The 20,044-nt window shown below is 40.1% G+C and overlaps 1 protein-coding gene across 1 annotated transcript in view; it reads right to left on the bottom strand.

Moving 5' to 3' along the window:
* The window catches only part of CDC42SE2 (CDC42 small effector 2), a 119,207-nt gene that overhangs the window by 35,128 nt on the left and 64,035 nt on the right, over window positions 1–20,044 (bottom strand). The window contains exon 2 of the mRNA XM_070792046.1: window positions 15,660–16,000. Coding sequence (XP_070648147.1) covers window positions 15,660–15,713 — 54 coding nt within the window. The 5' untranslated portion in view covers window positions 15,714–16,000. The remainder of the gene's footprint in view (window positions 1–15,659; window positions 16,001–20,044) is intronic.

Below are 20,044 nucleotides of genomic sequence, written 5' to 3' on the forward strand. Positions count from 1 at the left end.
TCCGCGGAATTCCCTAGGTAAGAATACTGGAGTAGGTTGCCATTTCCTTCTCCAGAGGGTTTTCCCAACTCAGGGAGCAGACCTGCGTCTCCTGTGTTGGCAGGCAGGTGCTTTACCAATGAGTCACCAGGGAAGCCCTCAGACTCCTTTAATGTCATACAAAGTGTAGTTTCAGGAGGGAGAAGACTGAATGTGGATGTGTTTGGTCCAATATCCTCTCTCTGTTACATACCTGGATCTCCCTTCCTGGTAACAAAACCAAACCGAACCAAAATACTTCTAGAAAGAGGCCCATTTTTCAAGCTTTGAAGGTTCCACTCATTTCAGATAGAATGTGCTTGAAAATAACCAATGGAGATTTAAACAAAACAACAAAACAAAACCAACCATTATTTAAAATGAGAGCAAACTACAATTCATCAACTCAGCGTCCATAAAAAGAGCACTAATGGGGCTTCCCTGATGGTCTGGGGTTAAGAATCCGCCTTCCAGTGCAGGGGTGCGGTTCTGATCCCTGGGGTCAGGGAGCTAAGAGCCCATATGCCACGGGGCAACTAAGCGCAATGCAGCCCAGCTACTGAAGCCCAGTTCTTAGCGCCTGCACACCACAACAGAGAGCCTGCCTGCCTCAACTAAGACCTGACGCGGCCAAATAAAGAAAGGCTAAGAAAAACAAGAGAGCACTTAACTGCAAGCCAGGCACTATGCTGAGTACTTAACCTGCCTGCCAATGCGGGGGCTGGAGGAGATAAGGATCCCTGGGTAGGCAAGATTCTCTGGAGAAGGGTTTGGCTACCTACTCCAGTATTTCTGCCTACAGAATCCCGTGGACAAGAGGAGCCTTGTGGGCTACAGTCCATGGGGTCACAAATACAACATCTACTTTAATATACTGAAGTCTATTAGGTATGTGTCAATATTTCTATTTGCTGAGGTTTAATTAATTTGCTCAAGGTCGAACAGTAAATATCCAATGTTGTGTATAACTTCCATTTAATTTATCGAAACACGTACTAGTGAAAAACTAGTCTGAAAATGGTAGGGTTCTGCCCATTAATTCACTAGCCTTAATTCAGTCTACTAGTTCACTATTCTTAGTAGTTTCCAAATCTGTGTGTAACGCATTTGACTAGACACTTGCCTCTATGCCTTTAAGATTATATAATTTTATGATTGTATGAAAATTATCCTCAACTCACCAAAGAAAACAAGTAACACACAAAAATAAAACAAATGCTGTCCCACCAGTTAAAACAGAGGGACATAAGCATTGAAACAGCTCTTCAAACAACGAAAAGAATGGTGAATCCACAAAACTAAGTGGAACATGAGCACTGGAAATATCTAAAAAATTAGAAGAATTTTTACTATGTACAAAGGTGATAAGAGACCAAACTTTACTCAGTACTGAAAGGAGCTATTTGGTGAGATCTTAGAATCTGTCTTGCATACAAGAGCTAACAAACTGATCTGGAGTATTTTCTACCCGTCATAAACATGTTTAAAGCAGAGAAAGATGAAAAACAGAATGGCTTTTATGTGTTTATGTCACAGATGAACAGATTAAGTGCTTTTAAAAAGGTCTTATATGGTACTTATAAATATGTCCCAGATAATTACTAAAATATTACTATAGTACAATATTAGGTCCCAGAAATTACTTAAACTCTAATTCCTCTTTAATCACAAATTATATAAAGTTAGCATAAACATTTTACTCTTCTACAACTATGAACAGTTTATTACCTAGACTTTACCTCTCTGATACTGACTTTTCTTTTTCTTCTGATTTTAAAAATAATACAATTGAGGTCCTTAACTTTCTATCCCATTTGTATATACCAAGGCCATGTGAGAATCAGGACCCAAACCACTAACTCTGGACAAATAAAGGCTTAATCCTCTTTATCTTTGCTGTTTCTAGGTTTATAAAACCCAATAATCAGTAAAAACAAAACAATGCAAAGGTTCATGCTATTGATGTTTCAGAAGAACCTTAATTTTAGCCATTTTAAAAATTCAATGCCTTATGAAGACACGCAGACTTTCACAGCATTTATACAAATGACAGAACATGTACCAAAGAAACTGTTTCCTACAAAAACACAACCATCTCTCAGATGGTGAGATGATTTGCAAAATATCTTTTAAGAAATGTTTCAGCATTCACATAAGCTGACAGTTCATAGGAGCTCACTGCTGCTGCTACTAAGTCGCTTCAGTCGTGTCTGACTCTGTGCGACCCCACAGACGGCAGCCCACCAGGCTCTCCTGTCCAGGCAAGAACACTGGAGTGGGTTGCCATTTCCTTCTCCAATCAATGAAAGTGAAAAGTGAAAGTGAAGTCACTCAGTCATGTCCGACTCTTCTCAACCCCATGGGCTGCAGCCTACCAGGCTACTCCGTCCATGGGATTTTCCAGGCGAGAGTACTGGAGTGGGGTGCCATCGCCTTCTCCGTAGGAGCTCACAATAGCTACTTAACATGACCTCATAGATGAGGAACATTTTCTTTATGAAGATATAGACAGTATTTTGTAATGAGCATAGAGAAAAAAATTGTTAGGACTTATCCACCATACATATATATATATATATTTTTTAAACTATTTGACCACAATATTTTTTTCTCTTCCTACTCCCCGAAAAAAATCTTTGAGTTTCTTTCCTATTTTTCCCCCCAGTGATAATTATTTTTATCACAATAAAGGTAAAATAATCCTGTTTCTCAACTCCAGAGCTCCATGTTCTGAACTGTTCTGTATTCAATGGTCTCATATGTGAATATGCTCACCTGGGAGTGTTGTAATGTTAGAGGAAAAGACTTAATCTTCTATTTTTACTTTGCATCTTTTTTTAGAATTAAATTTCAGTAATATTTAGTGCATAGGATGACAGACACGCCTGGTGGTTTCTCAGTGCACTTCTATAATAGTTACTAGAAACAGAGTAAATAGAATGCACTCGGACTAATGCCTAATCATACTTGAAACTAAACACGAGAATGAAAGCTCCTAGGGCATAACATCTTGACTTACTCTCTTCAAGTCACCTAAATGTGTCTTTCTCTGTACTCTCAAAGAACTCATGGTATAAAACCAATATGCAGAGGGGACAGTGTGGAAGAACTGGATTGGAGAATTTTATTTCAAGGAATCTCTGATTTGTGTATAATCCTGAAACTCACGACTGGAAATTAAAAAAAAAAAAATCAGGTTACTTTTCATTCTCATTAAATTAAAATGAAAGATTAAACATTTCCTCTCAGACTGATAAAAACTGAAAGTCTGAAAATACCATGCATTTGATGAGTTTACGGAACAATGGTTGGTACACTCCAACTGCTGGCGGGAACGAAATTTGGTAAAACCACATTTAAAACAGAAGCAAGGAGATTAAGAAGAGGTGGCAAGAATACAAAGAGTCCTTAATGACCTGGGTAACGATGATGGTGTGGCCACTCACCCAGAGCCAGACATGCTGGAGTGTCAAGTTTAGTGGGCCTTAGGAAGCATCACTATACACAAAGCTAGCGGCGGTGATGGAATTCCAGCTGAGCTATCTCAAATTCTAAAAGATGATGCTGTTAAAGTGCTGCACTCAATATGCCAGCAAATTTGGAAAAGTCAGCATTGGCGTTTTCCACAGGACTGGAAAAGGGTTGTTTTCATCCAAGTTCCAAAGAAAGGGAATGCCAAAGAATATTCAAACTACTGTACAATTGCCATCATTTCACATGTTAGCAAGGTAATGCTCAAAATCCTTCAAGCTAGGCTTCAACAATACATGAATCAAGAACTTTCAGATATTCAAGCTGCGTTTAGAAAAGGCAGAGGAACCAGAAATCAAATTGCCAACATCTGCTGAGTGTCATAGAGAAAGCAAAGGCATTCCCGAAAAACACCTACTTCTGCTTCACTGACCACACTAAAGCCTTTGATTGAGTGGATCACAACAAACTGGAAAACCCTTAAAGAGATGGGAATATAAGACCACCTTACCTGTCTCCTGAGAAATCTGTATGCAGGACAAGAAGTAAGTTAGAATCAGACACAGAATAACAGACTAGTTTCAAAACGGGGAAAGGAATATGTCAAGGTCATATGTCACACCCTGCTTATTTAACTTACATGCAGGGTACATCATACAAAATGCCAGGCTGGATGAATCATACACTGAAATTAAGATTACCAGGAGAAATATCAACAACCTCAGAAATACAGATGATACCACTCTAATGGCAGAAAAGTGAAGAGGAACTAAAGAGCCTCTTGATGAGGGTGAAAGAGGAGAGTGAAAAAGTTGGCTTAAAACTCCACATTCAAAAAACAAAGACCATGATATCTGGTCCCATCATTTTAACACAAATAGAGAAAAAGTAGAAACAGTGGCAGACTTTGTTTTCTTGGGCTCCAAAACCACTGAGGAAGGTGACTGCAGCCACAAAATTAAAAGATGCTTGCTCCTTAGAAGGAAAGCTATGACAAACCTAGATAGCATATTAAAAAATCACTTTGGTGACAAAGGTCTGCATAGTCCAAGCTTTGGTTTTTCCAGTAGTCACGTACAGATGTGTGAGTTGGACCATAAAGAAGGCTGAGCATCAAAGAATTGATGCTTTTCAATTGTGCTGGAGAACACTCGAGAGTTCCTTGGACTGCAAGGAGATCAAACCAGTCAATCCTAAAGGAAATCAACCCTGAATATTCATTGGAAGGACTGATGCTAAAGCTGACGCTCCAATCCTTTGACTAACTGATGCAAAGAGCCAACTCATTGGAAAAGATCCTGATATGGGACGACTGACGGCAGGAGAAGTGGGGGACAGAGGATGAGAGAGTTGGATGGCATCACTGACTCAATGGACATGAATTTGAGCAAACTCTGGGAGATAGTGAAGGACAAGGATGGCTGGCGTGCTGCAGTCCATGGTGTCACAAAGAGCTGGACATGACTTAGCAACCTGAATTAACAACAATAACATTTAAAACAATTGTGTCTTGCATGGTAAAAGCTAGTGTCCTTAAGACTTTAGAAACAGTAATTTCACCCCTTAAACTCTAGAGAAACTTATAGCATGTGTTCACCAGGCAACACATTCACAAAGACCCAAAAGAGCATCATTCATAACAGCCCCGTATTGGTAACAATTCAGAATTTCTAAAGGACTATATGGATGTACATGGTGTAGTCATACAACAGAACACTCTAGAGAAGAGGGAATTAAGTTCAGCTAACGTGAGCGACTTCACTTTCACTTTTCACTTTCACGCATTAGAGAAGGAAATGGCAACCCACTCCAGTGTTCTTGCCTGGAGAATCCCAGGGACGGGGGAGCCTGGTGGGCCGCCGTCTATGGGGTTGCACAGAGTCGGACACGACTGAAGTGACTTAGCAGCAGCAGCAGCAGCAACGGCTTCAATACAGATTAGTCTTTTAAATTTAATATTGAATTAAAGAAAACATTATATTATATTGTTATAATTATATCATTATATTAAAAAAAATTATATCCAGTGCAACACCACTCATTTAAAGTTAAAACAGTAAACCAACTACAGTGTTCAGGGCACACACAAATAGTAAAACCATAAAACACAGTAAGGAAATGATTACCCTAAGAAGCAGGGCAGCAGCTCTCCAGGCGTTGGAGAAGAGATGTAAATGAGAATGCTGGGGGGCTTCTGGGGGTGTTGGCAATGCTCCACTTTTTGACTTGGGTTGATTCATAATACAATTGTTTTTGAATTATTTATTATATAGTACATTTATAAGTAAAAGAAAATTTTAAAGTATTTTTTGGTGTGATAATGGTGCTGTGGTTATGTGAAATAAAAGTCATTATCTCAGAGAAAAAAACTATAGATAATTATAGATAAGATGAAATAATGCTTGGAATTTGACTTCAAAATATAAAAAAGGCAAAGTAGATGCACTGATCAGATACGAATTGATGCTGCTGGAGCTGAGCACATGAGGTTGAGTATACTACTGTCTACTTTTGAATTATTATTTTTGCTGATGTCACTTTTTAAGAAATGATAAATGGCAGCAACCTCATGGCTTGCTAAGGAATAGCTTGCTTTACTTTCATGTATATATCAAAAAACTCCAACTGAAATTAAATCAAGATCAACTTAATAAAAGCATTAAAGAAAACAATTTTCTTTCCGACATCAACAAATATAAAGGCCTTCTAGTTTCTAAGAAAAACGGCCTTCTGCTGCCATGTTCCTCCCGCCTCTCACCCGCCAGCACTCCTGCGCTTCTCCAGCTGGCATCCACATGGAATGCTAGGGACACGAACCAAGCACTTCCTGACCGTGCTGTAGGCACAGGCCAGGACAGGGGCACCTCATGCCAAGAGCCCTTCTAGTCTGTCTTCAGAGTTCATGTACACAAGTCCACACTTTCCCCACAGGTGTGAGAGCACACAGGGAGTACCACCCACCGCATCTGAGAGCAGCTTACTGTCTCTAGGAGGAAATCCAGAAGCTGCTCCCGAGACAGGACAGGCAGTTCCAGTGAGTGAGATAATCCTGCCTCATTTCCAGGTTTAGCATATGGTTAAGACATTTGAATCAGTCCTCTGCACTGCCTTTCTACAAAGTAGGAATATTTTTCATTTGTCTACTGATAAGGGTGATTTTTAATTTTCATTTACATAACTTCATCTGTTAAATGGTTTGAGAGGACTATAGTTATATGATTTTTTAGTTAAATTAAGAGCATGCATATTTGCATTTTCAGAAATGGGAAAAATGACACTGTATCAGTCAAATTCACACTTCATTTAGGGTATTTGGGAATGTGATTCCTGAAAAAGGAAGTTCTACATGAATCATGCCATCTGGGGTCATCAACACACAGTACTGATGGAGATGCATCACACACGAGCAAACACTCTTGCCTGGCATAAATCCTGTGAAATTCCAGAATGCCCTTACCAAGAGCTTCCTCTAGCCACCTTTCATTGAACTATTGCTGGCTCTTCCTCTCGGTCTGAGGTCTAAGGTCTGCAAGCAGCCTCTGTCTACTGACCACCCCATCTCCCTCCAACTCTTCACCTATTTCCCTTGAAGAAACCTCAGACTCTCTAATACACGGAGAACAGTGCCCTTCATTTTTTTTTAAATGACAGTAACCACTTCATCACTGACATACACAACCCCTACTATTATGGATTAGAACTGCACATCAAAACAACAAAAAAAGTGGAAGTAAGAAAAGTTACTGCAGGAAATAAGCAATCTTACTTCAGATGTGCTAGGCACACGACTGCAGATGGCAGAAGAGGACCCCCCGGCCGGCAGCGCAGGAAGGACACGGTACCGCGCGGCTGCAGGACGAAGTCTCGTCAGGCAGCGCTGCCTCTCCGTCTGGGCACACAGTAACACTCAAACCACTGAGAAGGGACACGCACTTCACTTAAAGAACAAAGCCATCCAATGATTTCCCATTTCCCAAGTGTAAAAACCAGTCTTTCCATGGCCTGGAAGGCCATACATGACCTGGCCCTTCACTATCTCTGACCTCATTTCCCACTACTGCGGCCTTGGCTCACAGCCACTCCGCCCTCTTTGATATTCCTCTCATACATACAACCCTGCGCTTCCAGAACTCTTGCACTCTCAGTCCCTCAGACTGAAGCGCTCTTCCCTACCTAACTGTGTGCCTTAAATCTTAGCTTAAATATCATTTCATCAAAGAGGTCTTTCCTGTACACTCTTAATCCGTCCCCCACTTCCCCTTCTCTATCTTTTCTTCTGCTTTCTTTTTCCACAGAACATTTACCATTATCTGACATCACAGACTCCTCCACTAGAATGACAGTGAATTAAGTCATAATGTCTGTTTCGCTCACTGTTATTTCACCAGAACCTGGCTTGCTGGAGAAATATTGGTGTTAATATGATGACTAGCATAGGTGTCCAAATAAAGTAACACATTTCAGAGATAAAAACCATTACAAAACATCAGTACCGTGTGGGAAAACACTATATAGGGAAAGCATGTAATGTGAGTAGAAAGGGGGGAGGTTGTAAATCAATATTTATTGTTTCGGAGGATAACTCAGAAGTTTATTACCTTAACTGTGGTGATGGAATTCCAGTTAAGCTATTCCAAATCCTGAAAGATGATGCTGTGAAAGTGCTGCACTCAATATGCAAGCAAATTTGGAAAACTAAGCAGTGGCCACAGGACTGGAAAAGGTCCGTTTTCATTCCAATCCCAAAGAAAGGCAATGCCAAAGAATGCTCAAACTACTGCACAATTGCACTCAACTCACACGCTAGTAAAGTAATGCTCAAAATTCTCCAAGCCAGGCTTCAGCAATACGTGAACCGTGAACTTCTTGATGTTCAAGTTGGTTTTAGAAAAGGCAGAGGAACCAGAGATCAAATTGCCAACATCCACTGGATCATGGAAAAAGCAAGAGAGTTCCAGAAAAACACCTATTTCTGCTTTACTGACTATGCCAAAGCCTTTGACTGTGTGGATCACAATAGACTGTGGGAAATTCTGAAAGAGATGGGATACCAGACCACCTGACCTGCCTCTTGAGAAATCTGTATGCAGGTCAGGAAGCAACAGTTAGAACCGGACACGGAACAACAGACTGGTTCCAAATAGGAAAAGGAGTACATCAAGGCTGTATATTATCACCCTGTTTCTTTAACTTATATGCAGAGTACATCATGAGAAACACTGGACTGGAAGAAACACAAGCTGGAATCAAGATTGCCGGGAGAAATATCAATAACCTCAGATATGCAGATGACACCACTCTTATGGCAGAAAGTGAAGAGGAACTAAAAAGCCTCTTGATGAAGGTGAAAGAAGAGAGTGAAAAAGTTGGCTTAAAGCTCAACATTCAGAAAACGAAGATCACGGCATCCGGTCCCATCACTTCATGGGAAATAGATGGGGAAACAGTGGAAACAGTGTCAGACTTTATTTTTTTGGGCTCCAAAATCACTGCAGATGGTGACTGCAGCCATGAAATTAAAAGACATTTACTCCTTGGAAGGAAAGTTATGACCAACCAGACAGCATATTCAAAAGCAGAGACATTACTTTGCCAACAAAGGTTCATCTAGTCAAGGCTATGGTCTTTCCTGTGGTCATGTGGTTTTTCCATGTGGATGTGAGAGTTGGACTGTGAAGAAGGCTGAGTGCCAAAGCATTGATGCTTTTGAACTGTGGTGTTGGAGAAGACTCTTGAGAGTCCCTTGGACTGCAAGGAGATCCAACCAGTCCATTCTGAAGGAGATCAGCCCTGGGTGTTCTTTGGAAGGAATGATGCTAAAGCTGAAACTCCAGTACTTTGGCCACCTCATACGAAGAGTTGACTCATTGGAAAAGACTCTGATGCTGGGAGGGATTGGGGGCAAGAGGAGAAGGGGACGACAGAGGATGAGATGGCTGGATGGCATCACTGACTCGATGGACATGAGTCTGGGTAAACTCCAGGAGTTGGTGATGGACAGGGAGGCCTGGCGTGCTGAGATTCATGGTGTTGCAAAGAGTCGGACACGACTGAGCGACTGATCTGATCTGATCTGATCTGTGGTGATGGCAGCATGTGTATACATACATTCAAACTCAGCAGACGGAATATATTAATTATGCACAGTTTTTTGGGTATACCAATTATAACTCAAAAAAAAAAAGCTGGTAAAAAAGTCCACTAGCATTTCAATGCACAATAAGAAGTAGGTAAAAAATTCACTGAAGTACTATAAACAGCTGACAGATCTTGTTTTTTAAAAAATTAAGGTGCAAAACAGCAACCATTTAAAGATTCCTACCTTAGCATATACGTAGCAGCAACAACCGCAGCATTTACACTACAGCCAATTTTAAAGGTTTAGATTACCACGGCTCAAAAAAATGGGACTCTATTTTATTCTGTACTATACTGTGCTAAAACTAAAGAGTAGGAAGGAAAAGTATGATTCTTATGCTACTACTCAGAAAAATGCATTCTAAGTTCTTCCCAATACTGAGCTGTTCCTTTTCCACACATGGAATGCGCAAGAGCAGGGGGCGGTAAAGGAGTGGGAGAGTCGGCACACAGCACTCAATTCTGGTACAGACTTTGGGGAGCTTTAGAGATGACCAAGCAGCTTTCGAATAAGGCACTCTTGATACTGTCTACTACAGCTGCAAGGTACGCTTCTGTAGGCTGTAAGCACGCACAAAATGATTAACGCACCCTTTAAGTGTCTCTCCCTAACGCCAACAAGCCAGCTGTTCTTCCACCACAGTAACCATGAGGCCCTGTGCAGTGCTGTGCCGTTTTTCTCAGCAAGTCAAAAAGGTGGAATATTTCAAGCAATTACCTATTATTAAACAATAACACAATACAGACATGTTATATGTGCACAGAAACACTCAAACCGCAAATGCTTTGTGTATCAGAAAATGTATTTCTAATGTCCTGTACTTGTAATTCTAAAGTCTTATGGCTCCCACTCTTTAAAATTCCCAATCTATGCCATTCTAGTTTGAGTATACCTGTAAAACAGAATGTTATATTCATTATGAATGCTGGCAATAAACAAATCAACCTTAAAAAATATGGAAATAGAACTTGTGGTTTCCTGTCAGACATGTAAGGGGCTTAGAAGATGTCGTGCCAATCCACATGATCAAAAAGTTGAACTGAAAATCAACAATTCTCAGGTCCTTTAGAAAACTGAGATCACAGAACCAACCGCTGCCTCCAGAACTGGAGAGACAGGCCAGTACAGAAAACCACCATGGACTAGAGTGGAAACCCCCAGGTCATGCAGAACCAGAGCAGGACAACCTAAGACTGTAACTGAGGAGTTCCTGGGTGAGGAGTGTGGACAGCTGTAGCGTTTAGGGGGGCCTGTCTTAGGAGGGCCCCCGTGCTCCTGGGAGTTTCACCAGCAGGAACTCTAGCATGTTCTCAAAGTGAGTACCAGAGAAAACTCTCCTTTTCCTTCAGCCAAGAGGAGGGAAAGGCAGACATTTTAAAATAAGATACAACACTATACGCTGGTTCAGTGCGTTTGGTTCTGATGTTATCTGAACAGAGACAGGCCTATCTTCCCTGTCTCCTCTAAAAGGGTATTTTGTCTATCCAGAGAGTACTGTAATGGAAGATATGCCACTGAAACAGAACAAATTCAACATCTTTCTTTTCACAGTCTAACTCTTTTAGATAAGATGATTTTCCTCTTTGACTACATTTTTCATGTTGGCTAGCTACAGTTAAAGAATGTGTCACAGCTATCCGGGCACTTGACTGAGAGTCTCTGAAGTTGGGGCTGGAAACGGAATGCGTGGCCTCTTTCTGGGGGAGAGAGAGGGAAGCATTCACAGAATGTGAGCGCTGGGAGGGGCCTTGGAGGGAATCTGTGGTAGGCAGCCTGTGAAGTTGGTCCCAATGATCCCCGTCTCCTGGAATTCATGCCTTTGTCTACTCCCCTCCCTCGGGTGTGAACTAGATTTAGCGAGTTAATTCTACAGGCCAGAGCACAGCAAAAAGTGGTGGCAAGTCACAGAGATTCTGACGTCCACCTTGCCTGCCCTCTTCCTCACACTAGCGGAAGCCAGTCACCACGCCGTGAGCTGTTCTGTGGCGAGACCAGTGTGGCGACTAACTGAGGGAGGCCTCCAGCCAACAAGGAACCGAGGCCCTTATTCCAGCCGAGACTCTTGTCAGGACTCAGAGAGAAACCAAACCCTGCCAATAACTGCTTCAGTAACCGAGAAAGCAGGTACGCTCGGCACTGAACCCTGAGGTAGTTATGGCCTCAGCTGTAACTGTCACCTCAAAGATACCTTAAGTCAGAGGACTTGGCTGAACACTGCCTGGCTTCCTGACCCACAGAATCTGTGAGATAATAAACGTCTGTTTCAAACCACCATGGCTCAGGTTACCTTGCATCATCTTAGTTATGGACAAGGAAGTAGCAACCCACTCCAGTACTCTTGCCTGGGAAATCCCATGGAAGAGGAGCCTGGCAGGCTGCAGTTCACGGGGTAGCAAAGAGTCGGATGAGACTGAGCGACTAACACTAACTAAGTGAATCTGTGAGATAATAAAAGTCTGTTTTAAGCCACTATGGTTTAGGCTAACTTGCGTCATCTTAGGTAACTAATACTTCACCCAATCCAATCTCTATATTCTCAGTGACCTAAAGGCGATCAGGAGAGGTTTGATACTTTGCCTGAACTCTGACTCAGACCACATCAAAAAACCACACCTAGACCACTGCCACACACAGGCCCCAGGTAGGGTTCTCACAGCAATTTACAATTGTTGTTGCTGTTCAGTCACTTCAGTCGTGTCCGACTCTTTACAACCCCACGGACTGTAGTCCACCAAGCTCTTCTGTCCATGGGAACTCTTCCAGGCAAGAATACTAGAGGGAGTTGCCATTCCTTCTTCAGGGGATCTTCCTGGACCAAGGATCAAACCCACATCTCTGGCATGGGCAGGCAGGTTCTTTCCCACTGAGCCCCACCAGGGAAGTGCAATTTATAATGCCCTTCTGCAATCTGGCACTATGGAAATTTGCCTGCTCTTCTTAACAAAGCATCCCCTCAAAAGAAACCTATTTTGCCAGCTCCTAATTGACTGAGGTTATATCAGAAACTAACCAACTTTGGGGAAGGGAAATGTCCAACTGCAGCCTCCTCCAGCCCGTCTGTCTCAACTAAGGAGTAAAAAAAAAAAACTGAAACAAAACTGAGAAGCGCTTGTGTAGGTCACAGTCCAGGGGGCTCAGGCTCACTAAAGACCGAGACCTAACCACGCAGTGTACCATGCTTCCCGTCCCCAACATCTCACCAGTACATCATCAGTGTTCCTGTGTGAAAATACAGGGAAATACCATCGAAAGCTCTGGACCTCTCAGACCTTACTTAAACACAAGTCCTACAGAGACAACAGGGCAGAAAAGCAAGGACACCACGGAGAATGTTATCCCGGGACGCCTACAACTGCAGCAAAGATTAAGCAAAGCCTGATCCCCACACAGACAAATACAAAACTGATACTACAGGCCTGTTTCCCTCAGTTTCTTTTACTCAGCATATTATCACAAATGACTTTCAACAAAAATTACAAGGCACAGTACAAACAGTACGGTGATGGGATTCAAGTATTCTAAAATCTTTCAAAACTGCTGAAAATGCAATCACTGGCAATGTAAGTCGTAAATGATAAATTGTACACAATAACAAATGCACAGGTAAACATGGTTACTGAAATAAATATTCATTTTATGCTTAAGTAAATTTGAACCTTTCTCATTAAAAGTCAGGAGAAGCAAGAATGTTCAGCCATCATCGACACTATTCAATACTATATTGGAGGTCTAACCAATGCAGAAATATTTCAATAGGGATAAAAGTTTATATATGAGAATTAAGACAAACAAAATGTCATTATATGGAGAAATTTAAGAAATATAAAGCGTTCAGTATGGTATCTGGATAAAAAATTGGTGTATAAAAATTATTAATTGCTTACAAAATAGCAAAAAAAAAAAAAAATCCACTAGGAAATGTAATAGCAAAACAATTTCATTCAGAATAGCAAGGAAAATTCATTTTAAAAAATCTAGAAAAAACTGAGCAAGAAATATGCAAAACTTACATGATGAAAATTTTAACTTACTAAAAGAACATGAAAAGGTCTGTATAAATGAAGATGTATGCTATGCTTCTCAATGGAATTACTCAAAATTCAAAAGATGTCAATTCTCATCCAATTACATCTAGATTCAATGCAATTCTAAAGTAAACACCTAAATGATTTAAAAGATGCATGACATATCTCATTCAAAGAAAAAAATACAAAAGACAACACAGCAAAAAACCATGTCATAATCCGTCTTAAAAACAAGATTTATCAAAATAGTTTAAGAAGAGCTACATACTAAGTAACGGCAGCAGGTGCAACGGCACAGGTGTAAACATGTAACCAAAAGAACGGAACAGATTTTAAGAGCAGTCTCTTTAAATACATGAAAACGTAGTATATAATAAAGGTGACATTTCATATCACTAATAAAAAGACTGGCTATTTAATAAACTGTTTTTAGATAGCTGACTTAACGTCAAAGAACAGTCAGACCCCTACCTCATCCCACACAAAGCAACCCTCCATACTTCATGGATCAAAGAACTAAATGTAACAGCATTACAAAAGGAGTAAAAGGGAAGCTGGTGAGCCGTTAACAGTAGGAATCTGTACCCCCACCACCACTGTACAGGCATTATGTTTCTGCTGTATCTATTCTGGAACTCTGGAGTCTCTTTAAGGCTTGCAACTTCCAGGGGAAAACCTGAAAGGTAAATTGCAGCTAGTTTCAGTCAGCGTCAGCTCTCAGCAGAGGAGCAGAGCAGGGCTCCCCTCCTCCCACAGCTGTGGTCTTTGTACATCACGCGCACAACCTCTGGGGAGCCAGGGTGGGCAAAAACGAGCCTGTCCTCCAAACATCTCCACTTCTGATCACAGAGGAGCAGACCAGCAGACGGGCGGGCCGCCACTGCTGGTGCTCAACTCCCCAACTGTTGCAAGGCCCTCATCCTCTGGCTGAAGTGATTTCCAGAAGACTTAAAAAGCCAGTGCCCTTTCTTCTCCTCTCTGCCCTCACTTTTTCATATTTTCCCTTTTCCAGAGCCAGACATTAAAGACTAGGAGATTCTAAAACAACTGTATATACAAGGAAAATTAAAAAGTGGACTGTGTATACGACCAGGGAAAGGGTCAGAAAAGATCTGAGGAGACCTTAAGATTACATCTCATTCCTCCTTTCATATTATTACAAATGTTACTCCAAACAGAATACAATAGAAATTCATTTATTCAGCCAGTCAGCCAGCAAACCAGCTAGCATGTATAACCACATTCTCCAAGGTATTAGATGCGATCCTGAAGTTATAAAGGAAACATGGTCAGGGCCCCTAAAGAAGAGACGGCAATAGTTACCACACAAGAAGGTCCATCCTACCATAGAAAAATGAACTAAAAGAGCTGGTGGAAATATTGCTGAGGGGTTTTCCCCTAAGTCAGGAGAAAGTGGGGAAGATTTCACAGAGTTGACATTCGATATAGGCATCTTAAAAGATGAAGAGAAAACTGGAGGGGGAGGGTAGAATTTTGGTAGAGGTAACAAAATGTGCACAGGTTAGAAGGGACAAAAGTGAGGCAGGCAGCAAGAAATGGCCAGCGCAGACTTACTGTCCACTCAGGGCAAAAAAAATGGAACCTACGTCTACAAGGAAATAAGGATAACGGCATCTTCCCCAGAGAACTGCTGTGAGGACGATGAGATGGTAAATCCTGGCTCGCCACCTTCCACCCACTCATCTCCAAAGCCGACTTGGCTGTTCCACCGCAGGGTGTCTCCCTCTCCTCTCACGTGTCCACCGGAAGTTGGTCTACAACGTTCTCAATCACATTTGGTAGTCTACTACAGCTCTTCACATACAGCATTTACTCAAAAGCAAACTTACTTTTTTCTTTCTTTAACCAGATGTTTAGAATTTCACTGACAAGCCTTGGAACGGCCCTGCAATCACTACTGGAATCCTGGTTCTTAGCCTGAGAATCAACAGTATGCATACCAAGTACCCCACCCAATTTGTGTGTGTATCACGTCATATACTTACGGGTTGAGGCTGTTCTGCGATACAGCAGTTGAAACACAACCAGAATTCACTCATGCTGATAGTCCAAGTTATAAATGAGCACCAATGAAGTTTCCAAATCTCAACTCGGGAAGCTTCACAAAGCACGCTTCTCAATGCGATCAATGTCCAATGATGCCAAAATAATAACTTTATTACTTCTCTGTACTTGTTCCTGGAAGTCAAGTGTCTTTTACAGTCAATCTAATAAAGAAAAGGTCAGATTATTTCCTTTCTTTGTTTCTGGTCTACAGAGACTTGCTTCTGAACCACCAGGAAAAGTATAAAAATTGTTGTCTTGACTCAGGGCCTCAACAGGTGGTCTAGAAAAAGAAAAAAGGAAAGAAAACAAGTTACTTTACTTATCCTTGGAAGCTTATTTCTTAAATCCCTGATAAAATTAAGAATATTTCAAAAAAAGTAAACACTGAAAAAAAATCAAGACTTTAATAAACTGATAAGTCACTCAACAGAAAAATATTTAAGTACTGAGTGTCAGGTATTAGTAACATAGGAACTCAAAGGAAACGGTAATCCTTGCCTTCACAGAGCATTCTGTTTTGTGACTATAAAAGCTTTTCCCAAAGCTATGACTCTAAACCAGGAAGACATAAATGACTGCTATTTTTACATTTGCATAGAAGATCTTCAGTGAAGATTAATGCATACATGTTCAATGGCACACATGTAGGCCATAACAAGGCATGAATTTGGGACCCTCATTCTACACAGTCTAAAGGACGTGCCTTCTAACATATTACAGGAAAATGATACATTAAGTTTTAAGCATATGTTCAGAGAAGATAAGGAGGAAGAAAATGTACACTATCATCACAGTTAAAATTCAGAAACTGGAATGCATTTTCAAGGAGAGGTGAACTTTCCTCACCTCACCCAAACTCTGAAACAAAGAAGAAGCAGTCTTGCAACTGGCTCTGTCCAATGAAGCGAGTAAATACTATGAAGGTTTATAAGCTCAAAAGAAAAGTATGTTTCATTTATTTCCTCAGCAAGAGTATCAGAGCAAAGGGTTATATTTACAACATCAAGAACATTATTTCAGCTACTATTTACTTGACAAGCTTAATTCCACCCTGAATCAAAGATCTTGGCCATTAAAAAAATTACTGTGAAATCTTTTAACCAATTCTATGAAAACAAATATGCCTTTGTTTGACACTGAAATTCCTTTTGCTCACCACTGCTATTGTAGCACATACAAACACTGAGTTACTCTGATGTTTCAACTCTACTGGATTTGAAATCTGAGGTTTTAAATCTACTATATGATTTATTCTATCATTATATTTTCTCATCTACATACCATGCCAGGCAACACCCTTTTTACTCATAATTTATCTTTGCCAGAAACCACTGTCAAATTAATTTTACAATGGAAGGTGTTTTATTTTCTTCACTTTTTAACTAAGTAAATGTTCCTTCTGTTTAACACTTAAAATTAATCAATGGCTTCCCTATTTAGAAATCCACATTTCCACAAATTCAAATGTCCTTCCCAGAGTAAAGCTATTCCTTATTTTTAAAATTTTAAAATACACATTTTCCCACTACATGTACTACTTTGAAAGTGATATTCACAATAATTCTTAATGTTTAGTTGAAGTATGACTGCTTAAAGTATAATAATTTGTATTTCTGGAGATAAGACAGAAAAGATACTTAAGTGTATCATCTAGAAAACAGATAGGATGAAATACATTTTCAAACCAAGGGGATGTTTGCAGCTCCACAGGTTTTTATTTGTTAAGTAAACATTTAAGTCTAAAAATGTTTCAAACACGCCTTGGAATATCATACCAGTATACTTTCCTTCTTCTTGCTTTTCTAAACAAAATTTCTTTTTAGAATTTTTTACAAATGTGTATATACTTAGAACACATTTATACATAACACCTTTAGAGAAGTACTGAATTTGTCACAAAAATTTCCACAGACACTAATAATAAATATACTCATAGTTACTTTCACTTCCTGAGCTCAGTGTTGCTTAAAACACATCCACACTGAAAACCTTACTTTTAATACCTTAAGATAACAAAAGAAGTATCACTTTGCAACATCAACAACTAAACTTGGCTTTAAACACAACTCAGCAGATTCCACACATACATCAGGGGTCAAACTGGACTACAGTACCAGAGCATCTCACCAACCACAGTTTCATTAGACATACGATTTTAGAAAAGCTTACGTGAACTGTCAGGCTACTTAGTGATTTGCAGAGCTTCCTTGCATTAAAAGCTCAGTCTCTCGACTTTCAGAGACTGGCATTGAGTAAAAAAGTATGGAAGTAAGCAGTATGCTCTGGTCAAAACTCTAACCTCCTCAGCCCCTCCCCCTCCTCCTCCCTTTCCACACCTAAATCAAATGCTGCAGATATAAGCTTCATACTTGCCTGAACAGTTTCACTGCTGACAATTTAAAGAATTTATGTCCCAACATCCTACACACAAATCAATAAAACAAAACTTTTTAGGTCAACTTCCAAAGAAACAGTAAGGCCATGACTCGGAAAAAAAAAAAGAAGGCAACGAGGCATACCTCTAACCAAAAAATTTCTTTTCCTTTTTTTGTGAAATACTTTAACTCAGCTGAGGTACAGAGCATGCTTAGTTTGTGTGAAACAGAATTGGATAAAATTTAGAATTTAGACTTTGAAATAAAAGAACAGTGGCAATTGTTAATACTACCTTAATTTTTCACAATGTTAGCCTGAGGAACTGACAAGCTCTGTTAGTTATAAAAATGGAATGCTACACTGCCAGTGTCACAAGTCTGAAATGAGGGCTAAATGAGGGTGTACATAAGGGTAGTGCATATATTACAAAGAGTTATACTGATATAAGATGCTCTTATTTGTTATCAAAATTAAAATAGCAAACAGTACAATGAAGTAACAAAAAATAATGTGTAATAGCTGTGAATTTTTAGCAAACAACCTAAAAGTCTACATTCCCCACCACACCAAAAAAAAAAAAAAAAGGAATAAAAAAAATTTTTTTAAAGAACTGAGACAATCTACAGAGTGGGAAAAAATATTTGCAAACAATGCGACCCACAAGGCCTTAATTTCCAAAATATACTAACAGCTCATACAACTCAACAACAACAAAAACAGCTTAATCAAAAAATGGGCAGAAGGCTAAAGAGACATTTCTCCAAAGGAGACATACAGGTATATGAAATAAGTACATGAAAAGATGCTCAACAGTGCTATTATTAGAGAAGTGCAAACCAAAACTACAATGATGTACCACCTCACACCAGTCAGAATGGTCATCATTAAGAAGTCTCCAAATAATGGAGAGGGTATGGGGAAAAGGCAACCCTCCTCCACTGTAGGAAGGATGTAAATTAGTACAGCCACTATGGAAAACAGTATGGAAATTCCTCTGAAAACTAAAAATAGAATTACCATATAATCTAGCGATCCCACTCCTGCACATATACCTGAAAAAACCATAATTCAAAAAGACACGCGCACTCCCATGTGTATAGCAGCACTGTTTCCAATAGCCAAGACATGAAAACAACCAAAATTTCCATCGAGAGATGAATGGGTAAAGATGATGTGGTACATTTATACACTGGAATACTACAGACATAAAAAAGAACAAAACAACGCCATTTGCAGCAATACGGGCACAACTAGATTATCATGCTACGTGAAGTAAATCAGAAAGAGAAAGACAAATACCGTATGCTATCACTTACATGTGGAACCGAAAATACTGCACAAACGAACATACCTATGATGCAAGACTCAGACACGGAGAAGAAGCCTGTGGCTGCCAAAGGGGTGGGGGCTGGGGAGGATTGGACTGGGACTTCAGAGTTAGTAGATGCAAACGATTACATATAAAAAGGATAGACAACAAGGTCTTACTGTACAGTACAGGAAACTATACATCCTAAATAAACCACAATGGAGAATAATATAAAAAAGAATATATAACTGTATAACTGAGTCACTTAGCTATACAGTAGAAATTAACACAATATTGTAAATCAACTATACCTCCATAAAAAACTGAAAAAAATGAACTGTACTCCATTCATACAAAAGAATACTACAGTAAGTGGTAGCTGCATCCAACACACAGGTCACTTCTCACTGCCATGTTACTGAGGACAAAATAATGCACGTGCAAAGACCTCATGTATGCGAATTTCAAAAACAAGTTCAAAAAAAAAAACAAAAAAAAACTTCAACTAAACTATTTTGTGTAGAGATGCATACTGCTGCTGCTAAGTCGCTTCACTCGTGTCCGACTCTGTGCGACCCCATAGACGGCAGCCCACCAGTCTCCCCCGTCCCTGGGATTCTCCAGGCAAGAACACTGGAG

The sequence above is a fragment of the Bos indicus genome, chromosome 7, assembly GCF_029378745.1.
Source record: "Bos indicus isolate NIAB-ARS_2022 breed Sahiwal x Tharparkar chromosome 7, NIAB-ARS_B.indTharparkar_mat_pri_1.0, whole genome shotgun sequence".
NCBI classification, from domain to species: domain Eukaryota; kingdom Metazoa; phylum Chordata; class Mammalia; order Artiodactyla; family Bovidae; genus Bos; species Bos indicus.